The 17754-nt window shown below is 38.6% G+C and overlaps 1 protein-coding gene across 1 annotated transcript in view; it reads right to left on the bottom strand.

The window, feature by feature from the left end:
• The window catches only part of ENTHD1 (ENTH domain containing 1), a 155517-nt gene that overhangs the window by 83390 nt on the left and 54373 nt on the right, over positions 1-17754 (bottom strand). Inside the window, exon 4 of the mRNA XM_049885192.1 lies at positions 4826-4949. Coding sequence (XP_049741149.1) covers positions 4826-4949 — 124 coding nt within the window. The remainder of the gene's footprint in view (positions 1-4825; positions 4950-17754) is intronic.

Below are 17754 nucleotides of genomic sequence, written 5' to 3' on the forward strand. Positions count from 1 at the left end.
TTGGGTGAGAAGATTTCTAAGCAAGATCTTAAAGGCGCAGCATGGTTTCTCCTTGCCATTTATAGTAGAATGTGGGAGGAAAGAGATGGACTTAAAAATGAACTGTGTAATTGAAACTAGAACTTAAAACTTTGGGAAATTCTGCTATACAAACAAAGGACATGTGCCCTAAAACTCTCACCAAGGACTTGGTGACTCAATCGTTTGCTAAAGAGATTAAACCTGTGACCAACAAATCTACCCAACTACCACAGCAGAAAACCCATCAGCTTAGGATGAAGGAGACAAAGACAGGATAAAAGGAAGGAAAGCTGTATGCCTCTTGGAATTCTACAGGCAGGAAACAGACCAAAAGGGCTACATCTGTTGCCCCCCAAGGAAAGAAAAGGATTTTCGCTGAAACAGCTTGGAGATCAGCAGAACTACTAGGAGGAACACTAGAAGCAGGGCTGACTTGGTTTCAGAGGGTAGAACCATGATCTCCTAGGTCTCAAAGGGTGGAGCCACAGCCTTCTGGATTTCAAATAAGTCAGAACTCCACCAACTTGGTTCCGGAGTGTGGGGTTGCCATTCAGGTAGGCCAAGAGGATGGAGCCACTGACCAAAGCTGAGGGGATATGACTGTCATGCCCAAAGGGCAGAAGAATGAAGCCTACTGAGGCTGAGGGAATGGGGTCGCCATTCAGATGGTCTAGTAGAATGGGGCCACCCAAAGCCGAGGGGGTGAGGTTTCCATAATAGTGGGCCTGGAAGGTGGGACCTCCACTCAGGGGTGAGGGACCCACACCCAGAATCCAGAGAGCATGACCAACACCCAGAGTCTGGAGGACAGAACCATTGCCCAGACAGTCTCAAAGAACAGAGGATTGTTTCTAGGTCTTGAGAAAAAATTTGTTCTGCTGGGTTTTGGACTTGCTTGGTTCCTGTTATTCCTTCTTTACCTCCAGTTCCTCCCGTTTGTAATGGAAATGTCTACCTTGTGCTGTTCCACCATTGTAGTTTAGAAACAGTTAACTTGTATTCTAAATTTCACAGGTTTGCAGGTAAAGAGGAATTTTGTGCTAAGATGGAATACACCTAAAATCTTACCTATATTTGATTTAGATGATTCAAAAGATGAGATTTTGGACTTGAAGTTGACTTGAGACTTTTGGGATGGTGTGATGAGGGTGAATATGTTTTACAAGTGGGAAGGACATGAATTTTGGAGGCCAAAGGGTAGAATGTTATAGATTGAATTGTGTCCTCCAAAAATATGTGTTGTAAATCCTAACCCCTACACCTGTGGTTTTAATCCCATTTGGGAATGGGCTGTCTTTGTTATGTTAATGAGGTGTGTTATGGATTGAATTGTGTCCAACAAAGTTATGTATTGTAAATCCTAACCTCTATGTCAGTGGTGGAGCCCTAGTGGCACAGTGGTTAAAAGCTATGGTGAGCTACCACTGCTAACCAAAAGCAGTTTAAATCCAGGCACTCCTTGGAAACCCTATGGATCAGTCCTACTCTGTCCTATAGGGTCACTATGAGTTGGAATCAGCTCGATGGCAATGAGTTTTTTTAATGCCAGTGGTTATAATCCCATTTGGGAATAAGTTGTCTTTGTTATGTTAATGAGACAGGATTAGCATTGGGTGTGTTTAAGATATAAAATAGATTAAACAAGCAAGTGAGAAGCAGAGATGGGGGAAGAGAGATGCCAAACCACATGAAGATCATCCATGCAAAGAAGCTCAACAAGACAAGGACCTTCCTCCAGAGCTGACAGAGAAAGCCTTTCCTTAGAGCCGGCACCCTGAATTCAGACTTCTAGCCTCCTTAACTGTGAGAAAATAAATTTCTGTTTGTTAAAGCCACCCATTTATAGTATTTCTATTTATGGCAGCACTAGATAACTAAGACGAGGCAGTACTAGTGTAGGGTGCATCTTAAGTAAATATCTTTTGAGATATAAAAAGAACAGATTGTGGGAGCAACCAAGCAAGCAAGCAGAGGGGGAAGAAAGATGCCACGCCACATGAGATCTCCAAGGAACCAAGGAAACAGAAGCTGAAAAGAGACAGGACTTCTCCCCAGAGCCAACAGAGAAAAAAGCCTTCCTCTAGAGCCAGCACCCTGAATTCGCACTTCTAACCTCCTAAACTGGGAGAAAATAAATTTGTTTGTTAAAGCCAACAAATTGTGATATTTCTGTTACAGTGGCACTGGATAACTAAGACACACAGTGACCCAGCAATTCTATTCCCAGCAAACCACTTTGCTTAAGAAGCATTCACATATGTACCCAAGGATATACACTAAAGCATTATTTGTAATGGTAAAATATATAAAACACCAAAATGTCTATCAGCAGGGGAATAAACTATAAATATCCAGGCAGTGCAAGAATTTTAAAAAATGGTAAATCTCTAAATATTGACAGGCATTGAAGGTTCTCCAAGTGATATTGTTAAGTTTTTTTAAAGTTACAGAAACACACAGAACAATGTTCTAAAACAAAACAAATCAATTCTATTACTCCTAAAGGTACATGTTTGTATGTAAATGCACAGAAAAGCTCTAGAAAGTAGCCTCCAAGTTGATACTAACAGTTAACTCTGGGGACAGGACTGTGTTGGGATAAGGAAAGTAAAGGGAGATTTTAGCTTTATTATCTTGTTTTAATTTAGAAGAATCAAGAGTATACTCATTACTTATATAATTTAAAAATTAATAATATTTATGATACAAAACTATAACTTCTACAATAGGGGCATGGGCAAAATCCTGTGGGAACATAGTGAAAGAAGAAATTTTAGTTTCGTGTGAGGAAGGATTTTTTATAGCAGTAGTGACGTTTGAGTGGGGCCTTGATGTTTGAATATGATTTTGTCAAGCATTAGAAAGTTGGTGGAGAATTGTAGCAGATTGTATTTTCCAACGATGTCTGTATCTTTACCGGTGCACATCCCATCCCACGTGCTCCTTCAAATGACATTGACATTCCTCCACTGAGAGGTGGGTCTGTGTTCCCTCCCTTTGAACTTGGGCAGGACTTTGTCATTGCCTTGATGAATAGAATGGGTGGAAGTAGCACAGCATGACTTTGAGCTTCTGCCTGGCCCTTTCTTTCACAGGATGCTCACCCTTGGAACACAGCCACCATGCTGTGAGGAAGCCCAAACTAGTCCATGTGGAGAAATCACATGGAGAGGCCCACGTGGAGAGAACCTGAGGCACCCAGCCGACAGCCAGCATCAACTGCCAGACATGTGAGGGAAGGAGCCTTCAGATGTTTCCTGCCCCCAGCCTTCAAGTTCTCCAGCTGAGGCCCCGACATACATCATGGAGTAGACAAGCCATCCCCACTGTGCCCTGCCCTAATTTTTGACCCAGAGAACTTGCGAGCATAATAAATGGTTGTTTGATGTCAGTGCGTTTTAGGGTAAGTGCTACACAGCCAAAATAACTGGAACAAAGAAATTCTAAAGAGAAGAAACTACACAAGAAATGGAATGTAGATGTCACAGAGCATCGTGAGTACCGGTACTTATGAGTGATGAGGCCACCAGGTTCAGACCAGGCTACGAACGTCTTATATAACAGGATACAATGGTCAGACGTATCCTATTGGCAGTGAAGAACTATTGAAAATTTTACACTGGGAAGGAAATGCTAAGATCTGCATCTTTGCAAGATAACTCTCAGACCAATGTGAAGTAAAGATCAGAAAAGAGACTTAAAAATCAGAAAAGCCCCTCCAATTAAAATTGGTTCTAACCAAGTGAAATGGTAGAACCACCCTATGGGCTACATGTGACTTTTTACTCTTTAGAGTAACCCCCAATTTCTTCTTTTTGTGCCTATTAAAATAGCCTCATCTTTCTCACCATCGGTTTTATAAGGAAGCTGTATAAATATGAACTTATAAAATAGAATAAATCTATACTCATAAACTATAGCTTTTATATTTGTATATCAGGGTTCTAGATAAGATTTCAGCTAAAAAAAAAAGAAAAGGGTGAAAGAAGGAAAAGAGGGAGGGAGCATGGGTTACTTGAGGGCAACATCCAAAGAAGGGGAAGATGGAACTCAACACATAAGGAGGTGTCTCTGTGATAACAGAAAGGTTATAGGAACAAAAATAAGAGCAAAAATACGTATCTGAGAGGATGAAAGATACTAATGAGAAAGTTTCATTCTCGTCTTGGTAGAAGGCCTTGTCTCCTACTTTGTGAGAAAATCAAGAAGAATGTATTGAAAACTGAGAGTTATTGGAGAACCGATCAGATTGACAGGGAATCCATCAGATCCTTACAAGATCTCAAGTAGCTGCAGAGCCCTGGATTTTGATAGTATAATTTATTGGAGACCAGTTTTGCATAATTTTATACTGAGCCTTTTCTAATGTTAATTATTTAAGAGAGGATTAACCAATTTGTAGGATTCCATGTATCTTGATTTTTCACATTTTCCCCTAAGCCTACTTTTGAAAAAGTGTCATAATTTAAACTCTTCATCAAAAGGAAGCTAATAAAAGAAGGAACTCCGATTAATATTTCTTTGTTTTATCATTTGTAAAAGATATTAGTTAATACTTTTTTGAAACAATGAAAAAGAAAATAAAGTAAAATAGAGAAAAACCATTGAAACAAATGGTAAAATCAGATTATAGGGCCATGCGTGAGTCAGACTTATCCATGCTTGTCTCGTCCCTCATTATCAAAGTTAAATAAAAGCCAACTATTTATAGTTCACAAAATAAAATCTGATTAAAAACAATTTCTGCCAGCGTTTCTTATTATTCAAGTTTCTGAGTAAACTTCCTATTCTTTAACCAATTTACCTGCATTCCAGAGGTTACAAACCTCAGGTTCCCCTTCCGACAGCCACGTAGCGGAAGAGACAATGGAAGGAGGTATTGCTGGCAAAAGTGGCTCTGGGTCATCATCATAAAATAACATCAGGTCCTAATAAAAAACAAGAGAGAACATGATATTGAAAAGACAAAACTTAATCTCACTGCCCAGTTACAATGGATGTACAATTTATGGAGATACAATATGTGTATTATACTAACCTTATCATCTCCACATTTTGATTTAAACAAATTACAGATAAACTGTCTACACACTTGGGTGCCCATTAAGAGCAGGGTAGTTTTCCTTCATGGGGAATCCCCACTCTTTGCTGGAGATACCTCATGTAGACAGGCAATGATTTCGTTTGGGGCATTAACTTTCCCTGAGCATCCCTGCAGTGTAGTATATCAGTGGCCAATTATTTTGTTTTATTGGTAATAATTGGGCAACCGGCATGCATCTTTTATTTGGATTTTAAAAGTTTAACTTTTTATCATGGAGTCTAAAGTAGACAGAATAATCAATCTAATAGCACAGGTTAAACAATTATCAGCTCAAGGCCAGTTTTGTTTCATTTATATTTCTACCACTCTCCTGTTTTATTTTGAAGCAAATCCTAGATATATCACTTACTTCAATTTGTACCTCTAAATCATAAGAATTTTCATAACAAAACAATAATTGCATGACACCTATAAAATGTCACAATAATTCTTTAATATCATCAATTATTGTAAACTGCTCGAAATTTCAGTTACGCGTTGTCATGGATTGAATTATGTCCACCAAAAATACGTGTCAACTTGGTTAGGTCCTGATTCCCAATATTGTATGACTGTCTACCATTCTGCCGTCTGAGGTGATTTCCCTACGTGTTATAAATCCTATCACTATGATGTTAATGAGCTGGATTGGCGGCAGTTATGCTGAAGAGATCTACAAGATTAGAAAATGTTTTAAGCCAGTCTCTTTTAAGATATAAAACAGAGAAGTGAGCACAGAGACAAGGGGACCTCATACCACCGAGAAAGCAGCACCTGGAGCAGAGCGCATCCTTTGGAGCTGAGGTTCTTGCGCTGAGATGCTCCCAGACCAAGGGAAGACTGATGACAAGGACTTTCCTCCAGAGCCAGCAGTAAGAGAAAGCCTTCTCCTGGAGCCGGCACCCTGGACTTGGACTTCTAGCCTACTGGACTGTGAGAGAATAAACTTCTCTTTGTTAAAGCCATTTACTTGTGGTATTTCTGTTGTAGCAGCACTAAGACACTCATAAATGGTCATAAACAGATTTTTCTACAGTTTGTTTAAATGAGGATTCAAATCCAGTGGGATGGACTGAGTTCTCATTTTTTCTTCTGTGAGTTGGGGATTCTTTTCTTTCTTTTTTAATACTTAATGCTTTATTGAAATAGAATTAAGACATAGTAAAATGCATAAAATTTAAGTGTAGCGCTCAATAATTTTTCACATATATATCCATGTAACCACATTTCCTTCACTCCAGAAAGTTCCCTCAAGCCTTTTTCCAGGCGATCTCATTCCCTCAATTTGTTTCCAATATCCTACAGCTGGATATCTGAGTTGTTTCCAAATTTTGGCTATTATGAACTAAGGTACTTCAAACATTCTTATACAAATCTTTTTCTGGACAAATGCACATACTATTACCAGGTATTTACATTATCCCCCACGTGTCTGTCAGTTTGTCGTACTGTGGGGGCTCGTGTGTTGCTGTGATGCTAGAAGCTGTGCCACTGGTATTCGGACGCCAGCAGGTCATTATTGGCGGACAGATTTCAGCTGAGCTTCCAGACTAAGACGGGCTAGGAAGAAGGACCCAGCCGTCAACTTTGAAAAGAATTAGTCAGTGAAAACCTTACAAATAGCAGCAAAACATAGTCTGATATAGTGACAGCAGATGAGCCCCCCAGGTTGGAAGACACTCAAAAGATGACTGGGGAAGAGCTGCCTCCTCAAAGTACAGTTGACCTTAATGACATGGATGGAGTCAACCTTTCGGGACCTTCATTTGCTGATGTGGCACAACCCAAAATGAGAAGAAACAGCTGCAAACATCCATTAATAATCAGAACCTGGAATGTATGAAGTATGAAACAAGAAAAATTGGAAATCATCAAAAATGAAATGGAACACATACACTTAGATATCCTAGGCATTAGTGAGCTGAAACAGACTGGTATTGGCCATTTTGAATCAGACAATATCGTCTACTATGCCAGGAAGGACAACTTGAGCAGGAATGACATTGCATTCATCATAAAAAAGAACATTTCTAGACCTATCCTGAAGTACAAAGCTGTCAGTGATAGGATAATATCCATATGCCTACAAGAAAGACCAGTTAATACGACTATAATTCAAATTTACACACCAACTGCTAAGGCCAAAGATGAAGAAACTGAAGATTTTTACCAGCTTCCGCAGTCTGAAATTGACCGAACATGCAATCAGGATACATTGATAATCACTGGTGATTGGAATGTGAAAGTTGGAAACATAGAACAAGGATCCACAGTTGGGAAATATGGCATTGGTGATAGAAACTATGCTGGAGAACGCATACTAGAATTTTGCAAGACCAATGACTTCTTCATTGCAAATACCTTTTTTCAACAAAATAAATGGCGACTATACATATGGACCTCGCCAGATGGAATACACAGGAATCAAATTGACTATATCTGTGGGAAGAAAGAATGGAAAAGCTCAACATCATCAGTCAGAACAAAGCAAGGGGCCAACTGTGGAACAGACCATCAGTTGTTCCTGTGCAAGTTCAAGCTGAAACTTAACAAAATTAGAACAAGTCCCCGAGAGCCAAAATAAAACCTCAAGTATATCCCACCTGAATTTAGAGACCATCTCAAGAATAGATTTGACATGTGGAACACTAATGACCAAAGACCAGACAAACTGTGGAATGACATCGAGGACATCATAGATGAAGAAGGTAAGAGGTCATTTAAAAGACAGGAAAGGAAGAAAAGACCAAAATGGATGTCAGAAGAGACTCTGAAACTTGCTCATGAATATTGAGCACCTAAAGCAAAAGGAAGAAATAATGAAGTAAAAGAACTGAACAGAAAATTTCAAAGGGCGAATAGAGAAGACAAAGTATTATGATGACATGTGCAAAGACCTGGAGATAGAAAAACAAAAGGGAAGAACATTGCATTTCTCAAGCTGAAAAAACCAAAGAAAAAGTTCAAGCCTTGAGTTGCAATAGTGAAGAATTCTATGGGGGAAAATATTAAACCATGCAGGAATCATCAAAAGAAGATGGAAGGAATACACAGTCATTATACCAAAAAGAACTGGTAGATCTTCAATCATTTCAAGAGGGAGCATATGCTCAAGAACCAATGGTACTGAAGGAAAAGGTCCAAGCTGCACTGAAGTTATTGGCAAAAAGCAAGTCTCAGGAATTGACGGAATACCAATTGAGATGTTTTAATACAGGGATACAGTGCTGGAAGTGCTCATTCATCTATGGCAAGAAATTGTAAGGCAGCTACCTGGCCAACCAACTCAAAGAGATCCATATTTGTACCCATTCCAAAGAAAGGAGATCCAAAAGAATGCACAAATTATCAAACAATATCACTAATGTCACACACAAGTAAAATTTTGCTGAAGATCATTCAAAAGTGGTTACAAAAGTACATCGACAGGGAACAGCCAGAAATTCAAGCCAATTCAGAAGAGGACATGGAACCAGTGATACTGCTAATGTCAGACGGATTGTGACTGAAAGCAGAGAATACCAGAAAGATGTTTACCTGTGTTTCACTGACTATGCAAAGGCATTCCATCTTGTGGATCATAACAAATTATGAGTAACATTGTGAAGGACAGGAATTCCAGAACACTTAATTGTGCTCATGAGGAACCTGAACATAGACCAAGAGGCAGTCATTCGAACAGAACAAGGGGATGCTGCGTGGTTTAAAGTCAGGAAAGGTGTGCATCAGGGTTGTATCCTTTCACCATACTTACTCAATCTGTATGCTGAGCAAATAATCTGAGAAGCTGGACTATATGAAGAAGAATGGGGCAACAGGATTGGGGAATGACACATTAACAACCTGTGATATGCAGATGACACAACCTTGCTTGCTGAAAGTGAAGAGGACTTGAAGTACTTACTGATAAAGATCGAAGACTACAGCCTTCAGTATGGATTACACCTCAACATAAAGAAAACAAAAATCCTCCCAACTGGACCAATAAGAACATCATGATAATAGGAGAAAAAATTGAAGTTGCCCAGGATTTCATTTTACTTCAATCAACACCCATGGAAGCAGCAACGAAGAAATCAAACGACGTATTGTGTTGGGCAAATCTGCTGCAAAATACGTCTTTAAAGTGCTGAAAAGCAAAAATGTCACTTTGAGAACTAAGGTGTGCCTGACCCAAACCATGGTATTTTCAATCACTACATATGCATGTGAAAGCTGGACAATGAATAAGGAAGACCAAAGAAGAATTGATGCTTTTGAATTATGGTGTTGGCAAAGAACATTGAATATAACACGGACTGCCGGAAGAATGAACAAGTCTATCTTGGAAGAAGAACAGCCAGAGTGCTCTTTGGAAGCAAGGATGGTGAGACTTCATCTCACGTACTTTGGACATGTTATCAGGAGGGATCAGTTCCTGGAGAAGGACATTAGGTAGAGGGTCATCGAAAAAGAGGAAGACCCTCAACAAGATGGACTGACACAGTGGCTGCAACTATGGCCTCAAAAATACAAGGATTGAGAGGATGGCACAGGACTGGGCAGTGTTTTGTGCTGTTGTACTCTTAGCATCGTTAAGAGTCAGAACCACCTGGATGGCACCTAAGAACAAGTGTTCAGATTGTCTTTTCCAAATATCATTTCTCTCTCAAAGGAACCAGGGCTCCTCGGACAAGTGTCCTGGATAGAAAATAATCAATATGCCCCAGAACACCTTGTTCTACCAGATAGCAAAGAATACTATACTAACTTTACGTCAAAAGGACTCAGGAGCCTATTTAAAGTATACACTGGCCAAAGATGGGACAATTTTAGCATCAATAAGGATAGCAACTACAATGGATCTAATTTAAACATCAAATACAGGCTGTCCTCATTTTGCATGATAGTACAGGACCATAAAAATGGCTGTGCAAACTGAAACCATACAAAATAATCACAGTAATCAATTTTTTTAAAAAAGAGTATGCTTTTCTTTAACCTTTAAAGTTTTTTTGTAAAAGTATTAAAAATTCTCTTACTCTCAGTTGTAAATGTAGACAGAAATGAAAAATAGTAAAGCTAATATTTATTTATACATTGTAATTTAAAACATTAGAAACTTTGAGAATTGAAGTATTTTATTTGTTAAAAACTTAGAAGATTTACAATAACAAAAGAGTAGGTGCTGAGGCTGCTTATGTACGACCAAACACCTCCTGGGATTTAGTTCCTTGGTTTGGAGGTTTATGGTTGGCTTAGTTATCTAGTGCTACTATAACAGAAATACCACAAATGGGCGGCTTTAACAAACAGAAATTTATTCTGTACCGATCTTTTGGTTATCAGCTGTAGGTCTTAACCACTATGACACCAGGGTTTCCTCTTACAGTCCAGGAGGCTAGAAGTCCAAATTCAGGCAGCCAGCTCCAGGGCAAAGCTTTCTCTCTCTGTTGGCTCTGGGGGAAATCCCAGTCATCAATCTTCCCCTGGGTCTAGGAGTTTCTCAGTGCAGAGACCCCAGCTCCAAAGGATGCACTCTGTTCCTGGCTCTTCTTTCTTGGTGGTATGAGGTCTGTCATGGATTGAATTGTGCCCCCAAAAAATATGTGTATCAGTTTGGCTAAGCCATGATTCCCAGTTTTGTGTGATTGTCCATCATTTTGTCATCTGATGTGATTTTCCTTTGTGTTGTAAATCCTACCTCTATGATGTTAATGAGGTGGGACAGACAGCAGTTATGTTAAAGAAGGACTCAATCTACAAGATTGGATTATGTCTTGAGCCAATCTCTTTTAAGAAATAAAAGAGAGAAGCAAGCCGAGAGACAGGGGGACCTCATACCACCAAGAAAGCAGCAGTGGGAGCAGAACATGACCTTTGGACCCAGGGTTCCTGTACGGAGAAGCTGCTAGTCCAGGGGAAAGTTGATGACAAGGACCTTCCTTCTGAGCCAACCGAAAAACCCTTCCCCTGGAGCTGATGCCCTGAATTTGAACTTCTAGCCTACTAGACTGTGAGAGAATAAACTTCTGTTTGTTAAAGCCATCCACTTGTGGTATTTTCTGTCATAGCAGCTCTAGAAAACTAAGACAGGTCCTTCTCCTCTCTGCTCACTTTTCTCTTTTATATCTCAAAGGAGATTGTCTCAAAATACAACCTTATCCTGTAGATTGTATCTTGCCTTATCAACATAACCGCCTCTCATCCTGTTTCATTAATAATCATAGAGGTTAGGATCTAAAACGTATAGAAAAACTACATTAGATCACAAAATGGAGGACAATCACACAATACTGGGAATCGCAGCCTAGCCAAGCTGACACACATTTTGGGGATACACAATTCAATCCATAACGAGGGTCATGGTTTCAAGAGCCATCCCAGTTAATTGATCTAATAAGGTCGTTAGTGGTTCTGTTCTACCTACTAGCTTGTTGTGCAGTGCTTGGGGTATTAAAAGCTTGCAAGCGGCCATCCAAGGCACAAAAATTGGTGTCTATTATTGGTCTAGATACGAGAATTTTTTTCTTCTTTATGTTGAGGTGTAACCCATACCAAAGGCTGTAGTCTTTGATCTCCATCAGTAAGTGCTTCAAGTCCTCTTCACTTTCAACAAGCAAGGTTCTGTCATCTGCATATCACAGGTTGTTAATGAATCTTCCTTCAATCCTGATGCCCCATTCTTCTTCATGTAGTCCAGTTTCTCAGATTATTTGCTCAGCATAAAGATTGAATAAGTATGGTGAAAGGATACATCCCTGATGCACACCCTTCCTGATTTTAAACTACACAGTATCCCCTTGTTCTGTTCAAGTGACTGCCTCTTGATCTAAATAGAGGTTCTGCATGCGCTCAACTAAGTGTTCCGGAATTCCCATTATTCCCAATATTATCCATAATTTGTTATGATCCACACAGTCGAATGCCTTTGCACAGTCAATAAAACACAGGTAAACATCTTTCTGGTATTCTCTGCCTTTCAGTCAAGAGCCATCTGACATCAGCAATGATATCCCTCGTTCCATGTCCTCTGCCGAATCTGTCTTGAATTTCCGGCAGTGCCCTGTTGGTGTACTGGTGCAACCTTTTTTTTTTTTTTATTGTACTTTAAATGAAGGTTTACAGAACAAAGTACTTTCTCATCAAACATTGTTCTATGGCATTGGTTAACAACCCCACGATATGTCAGCACTCTCTCTTCTCAACCCTGGGTTCCCTATTACCAGCTTTCCTGTTCCCTCCTGCCTTCCAGTCCCTGTTCCAGGGCTGGTGTACCCTTTTAGGCTTGTTTTGTTCCATGGGCCTGTTCAAACTTTGACTGAAGGGTCAACCTCAGGCGTGACCTTATTACTGAGCTGAAAGGGTGTCCAGAGGCCATACTCTCAGGGCTTCTCCAGTCTCTGTCAGGCCAGAAAGTCTGGTCTTCCTTTTTGAGTTAGAATTTTGTTCTACGTTTTTCTCCAGTTCTGTCCAGAACCCTCTATTGTGATCCCTGTCAGAGCAGTCAGTGGTTGTGGCCGGGCACCATCTGGTTTTACTGGACTCTGTCTGGTGGAAGGCCATGGTAGATGTTGTCCATTAGTCCTTTGGACTAATCTTTCCCTTGTATCTTTAGTTTTCTCCATTCTTCCTTGCTCCCAAAGGGGTGAGACCAGTGGAGTATCCTAGATGGCTGCTCACAGGCTTTTAAAACCCCAGATGTTACTCACTAAAGTAGAATGTAGAACATATTCTTCATAAACTATATTATGCCAATTGAGCTAGATGTTCCCCGAGACGATGGTCCCCACAGCCCTCAGCCCAGCAATTCAGTCCCTCAGGGAGTCTGGATGTGTCTATGGAGCTACCATGACTTTGCCTTGTACAGGTTGTGCTGGCTTCCCCAGTATAGTGTACTGTCTTACCCTTCACCAAAGTTTCCACTTATCTATTGTCTATTAAGTGTTTTTGCATCCCGACCCCTCCCCTCCCTTGAAACCATCAAAGATTGTTTCTTTTTCTACATAAACCTTTTCATGAGTTTTTATAGTAGTGGTCTCATGCGATATTTGTCCTTTTGTGATTAATTTATTTCATTCAGCATAATGCCCTCCAGATTCATCCATTTTATGAGATTCTTCACAGATTCATTGCTGTTCTTTATCGTTGCATAGTGCTCCATTGTGTGTATGTACCACAGTTTGTTTATCCATTCATCTGTTGATGGGCATCTAGGTTGTTTCCACATTTTTGCTATTGTGAACAATGCTGCAATGAACATGGGTGTGCATATGTCTATTTGTGTGATGACTCTTATTTCTCTGGGATATATTCCTAGGAGTAGGATTGCTGGATTGTATGGTATTTCTATTTCTAGCTTTCTAAGGAAGCGCCATATGGTTTTCCAAAATGGCGCTGCAACAATTTTTTAATCATCTTCAGCAAAATTTGACTTGCAGTGATATTAATGATATTATTCAATAATTTCCACATTCTCATTCTGTTGGACCACATTTCTTTGGAATGGGCACAAATACGGATCCCTTTCAGTTGGTATCTTCTTCCAAATTTCTTGGCATAGATGACTGACCACCTCCAGTGCTGCGTCTGTTTGTTGAAACATCTCAATGGGTATTCCATCAGTTCCTGGAGCCATGTTTTCTTTTTTTTTTTTTTTTTGCCAATGCGTTCAGTGCAGCTTGGACTTCTTCCTTCAATACCATCAGTTCTTGATCATATGTTACCTTCTGAATACTATGGGTGCTCATTGTTACTGGAATAATCTTTGTTTCTAGGCCTTTTCAACAGATAGAGCAAGGAAAAAAAAAACGTAAGGTAAATTTATCCTGAGTCCATACTGACATAATTCTAATTCAATGCAGGTCTATAGAGGTATGACTTAATCTTTTCTATCTCCTTTCTCCCATGCTGAGAATCATAGTTCTGGAAGATGCCAAAAATGAAAGAAAGAGAGTGCCACATGATACTCATTTGATTCATCCCATATTATACCCACAGTAGTCTCAGAGCAAAAATACCAACATCTCAGAATTAAAACACCACTGGATACAAGGTACGCTTGTTTTATTTTATATTTTTAGGAATTACTTTTCTTAGTTTAATTTTGTTTTATAATTAAACAAAATATTCCCAATGTTCCAATGACAAATCTAAAAAACGAGGTATATTCACAAAAATCTAGCTTCTATCCCTCCTTTTCACCTTATTCCCTCTATGCCATTATGGATAACCTTTCTGCTTTGTTTTTTTTTTTAATTTTATTTATCTTTACATGTTGGTTTTTTAATATAAGCAGACAGACAATCCAGGAATAGATCCAATATAAATGGGAAATTATTATGTGATAGAAGCTACAATTCAAATCAATAGGGAAAGAATGACTATTCAACAAATGATGGTAAGACAACTCATAACCATTTATAAAAATATACTAAATAAAAAAGATGAATTTCTAACTCCTCATATACCAAAACAAATTCCTGATAGACAAAAGATTTAAATTTAAAAAATTAAAGCACAAAAAATCAGTGACTTTTTATAAAGCCTTAGCATAGGGAAGGTCTTTCTAAGAATGACTTGAAATCTAGAAACCATAAAAGAAAGACCAATTTGATGACATAAAACTTAAAGACTTTTATATGCAAAACAAATAAATAAAAGCCAAAAACAAAGTAAAAAATCAAATAGCAAACTGGAAATTAATAGAAAGATAAAGGACCAGACAAGGGGACTAATTCTTTAATAGACAAACAGCTTCCAGGAATTGACAACAAAAAGGTGAGATGCCAAATTAAAATACGAGCAAAGAACATGAATATAGCCAATAAAAAGACACAGAAATGCCCAATAAACACACGAAAAGTTGCTCAATCTTACATATAATCCAAAAAAAAATTCTCCTACCTCTCAGACTGGCAAATATTAAAAAATTTGAGAATACTCATTATTTGCAAAGGTGGGGGGAAAGAGTCATTCTGATACACTGTTGGTGGATATAAATTGGTGCAACTCTTGGGAGGAAAATCTGGTAGTATTTTTCAAAACTAAAAATAAATACAATCTTTCTGCAATCCCATTCCTGGGAGGGCATTGTAAAAATTATATATGCATTGGATTATTATTGTACCATTGCCTTTAATAGACAAAAAACATTTTTTAAAATCCCTAAATGATTACCAGTAGGGAAAAGTTACATAAACTGAGATTCATTAATACGCCAAGGCTGTAGCACGGCTATCTGCACTGATATAGAAATAGGACCACGGTATATCGTTCGGTAAAAAAGTATATTTTGCAACAGTGTACAATGAGTGATTCCATTTACTATATAGAAAGATGTCCAAGATAGACTTCTTTGTGAAAAAAGCGTCTTGCAGAGCAATATATATTGAATGATTCTATTTAGATAAAAGAAATGTGTGGGCAGAGAAAATCTCCAGAAAACTTAGCTAAAAAAAAAATAGCTGTTTCTGAGGAAAAAGACTGAAGCAGTAGAGAGGAATGAAAAGAAACTTTGATGTTCGCTCTTTACCCATTTATATTGTTTGAACATTTCTTCAATACGTATTTTCTCATTTAAAAAGAATAAAAATATAAACCTGAAAATAAAAAAGGATTTCTATGCATAAAGCGATGATGCAGCAAAGCGATAAAGAAATGATCAATTAAATAATTAGAATAATGATAATTTCCATTTCTCAAACAACTCTGATGAGCTCAAATTTTTGCAAATATAATAAATGATATGCTCATAAACCCAAGGGTAAAAATTTTATACTCTTCATTTAGCAAAATAATAAATGGAGGCAGTAGGAAATAAACATTTATCTTCTACCACCAGCAATTGAGTAACTCACAACTAGACGGAGGGTTTTGGTCAGCTTTAATTGTATGTGAACAAATTCATAGCATCCCTATCTGTTGCTATGGAAACAACTGCCACCAAAAAATCACAAACTCATTGTTGAAGCTCCTCGAAGAGGAAAACAGGAAGATCTTTTGAGGTGATGAGTCTTATTAATCAGAAACTTTAAATAACAAAAATTCCACACAGTATACAGACAGAAGAGAGGGCCACACTGAAGTGTCATAAATTTAAAGGCTTTCTTTAGTTTTTAAAGTATCAGTTAGGCCAGCACTGCTGTGTCTTTGAAAGCTCTCTTCAGCTGAGAATTTTACTTCCTGCTCTTTAGAGAATTTTCCTTTTATTTGTAGGAAAAGTACAGGTTAAAAGGCTTAATTTAAAAAAAATTTTTAAAGACACTTCTAGGCACCCCTGACTGCTCCTAGGCAATCGACACTGTCTTTCTCATTCTGTACTGAGAACATGAGAGTCTTCATGTCATACAGTACCTCCTGTGTAGTCCATCTGGCAACAAGAACTGCATTTACTGTTCAGCTTGCTAGGTTTTGTCTCTTGTTACAAAAGCAGATTACAGAAGAGGACATATCGGGCTGCATCGAAAGCTCCCAGCATTAGTAGCAGGAGATGCTTGTCAGTAAGAAGATGGGATGTTGTTGTGATAAGTGATGCTTTGAAGCAGGAAAATCCAGCATCTAAACTTCTCTTGAGAGAAGGCTACCACTTTTTGTTCACTCATATACGACGGGGAATGATGTAAGTCAATTACAGTGGGTTTCTCTAAAGTAAGGAAAAGCAATAGTAATAATTAACAGGGCCAGAAAGTCAGGTGGCATTTTTAGGCTCCCAAGCACAGAGAATTATTCAAGTCTATTTTCCCTCCTTAAAAGCCATCAGCCGCAAATAGACCGATCGCAAATTTAAAAGTGATTTTGACTTAATTTTTCTTTTAAAATAATCTACATATTTTCAATCTGTGAGCTACTATGCAATTAAAGAACAGCAAAATTTTCATTTTGCCTACTTTCCTGGCTGCTAGAAAATCACCTGAATCCAATACTTAATTCGGTTGGGGGAAGGGGTTGAGAAGAGAAGGTCAGGAAATAATTTCAGCCTCTCTCTCTCCTAGGAATTGTGGTGGGGAATGCTAAGCAAAGCACTCTGAGCAGACCAACCCAGCATCTTTCAAGGAAAGAGACAGAGGGGAGCAATATCTAATCAGTGCCTACTATCCATTCATTCATTTCTTCATTTGACAAATATTTAGCAAAATTCAGTAATGTAAGACTAAAATAAGACTAAATCTTGGCAACTAGAGAGTCAGAAATGAATAAGACTTTTTGAAAAGGTCTTTAGTCTCAAGGAGTTTTCCTTCCAGTGGAAGAAACATATTGAACAGAAAAACGAATGAGTGAATGAGGTCATTTCATACAGTTGTGAGCAGAATAGGTTTTCAGATAAGATGATTTCATAAGTTCGTACTTTCGGGATCCCTCCCTTCTGGAAACATATAGCAATGAAAGAGAAAATACAAATGTAAAAATTAAAAAGACAGAGCCATGTTCAAAAACAAGATAAACATCTTCATGAATCAGAACACAAACGGAAACACGTAATGGTAAGGAGGGTCGAAGCCATGCACCTCTGGGGCTTTGGGTCCAAAGACAGGAAACCAGGAGCTCAACTCTTAAAGGGTAAGTGCAGATTAAAAGCGTCCATCCATGCTAGGAGTGCTAAAAATAGACTCAGTGCTTGACAATATGCTCAGGCATTAGGATCCCCTGCTCATGGAGCTTGTCATCATTCA

Source organism: Elephas maximus, chromosome 4 (assembly GCF_024166365.1).
Source record: "Elephas maximus indicus isolate mEleMax1 chromosome 4, mEleMax1 primary haplotype, whole genome shotgun sequence".
In the NCBI taxonomy this organism is placed as follows: Eukaryota; Metazoa; Chordata; class Mammalia; order Proboscidea; family Elephantidae; genus Elephas; species Elephas maximus.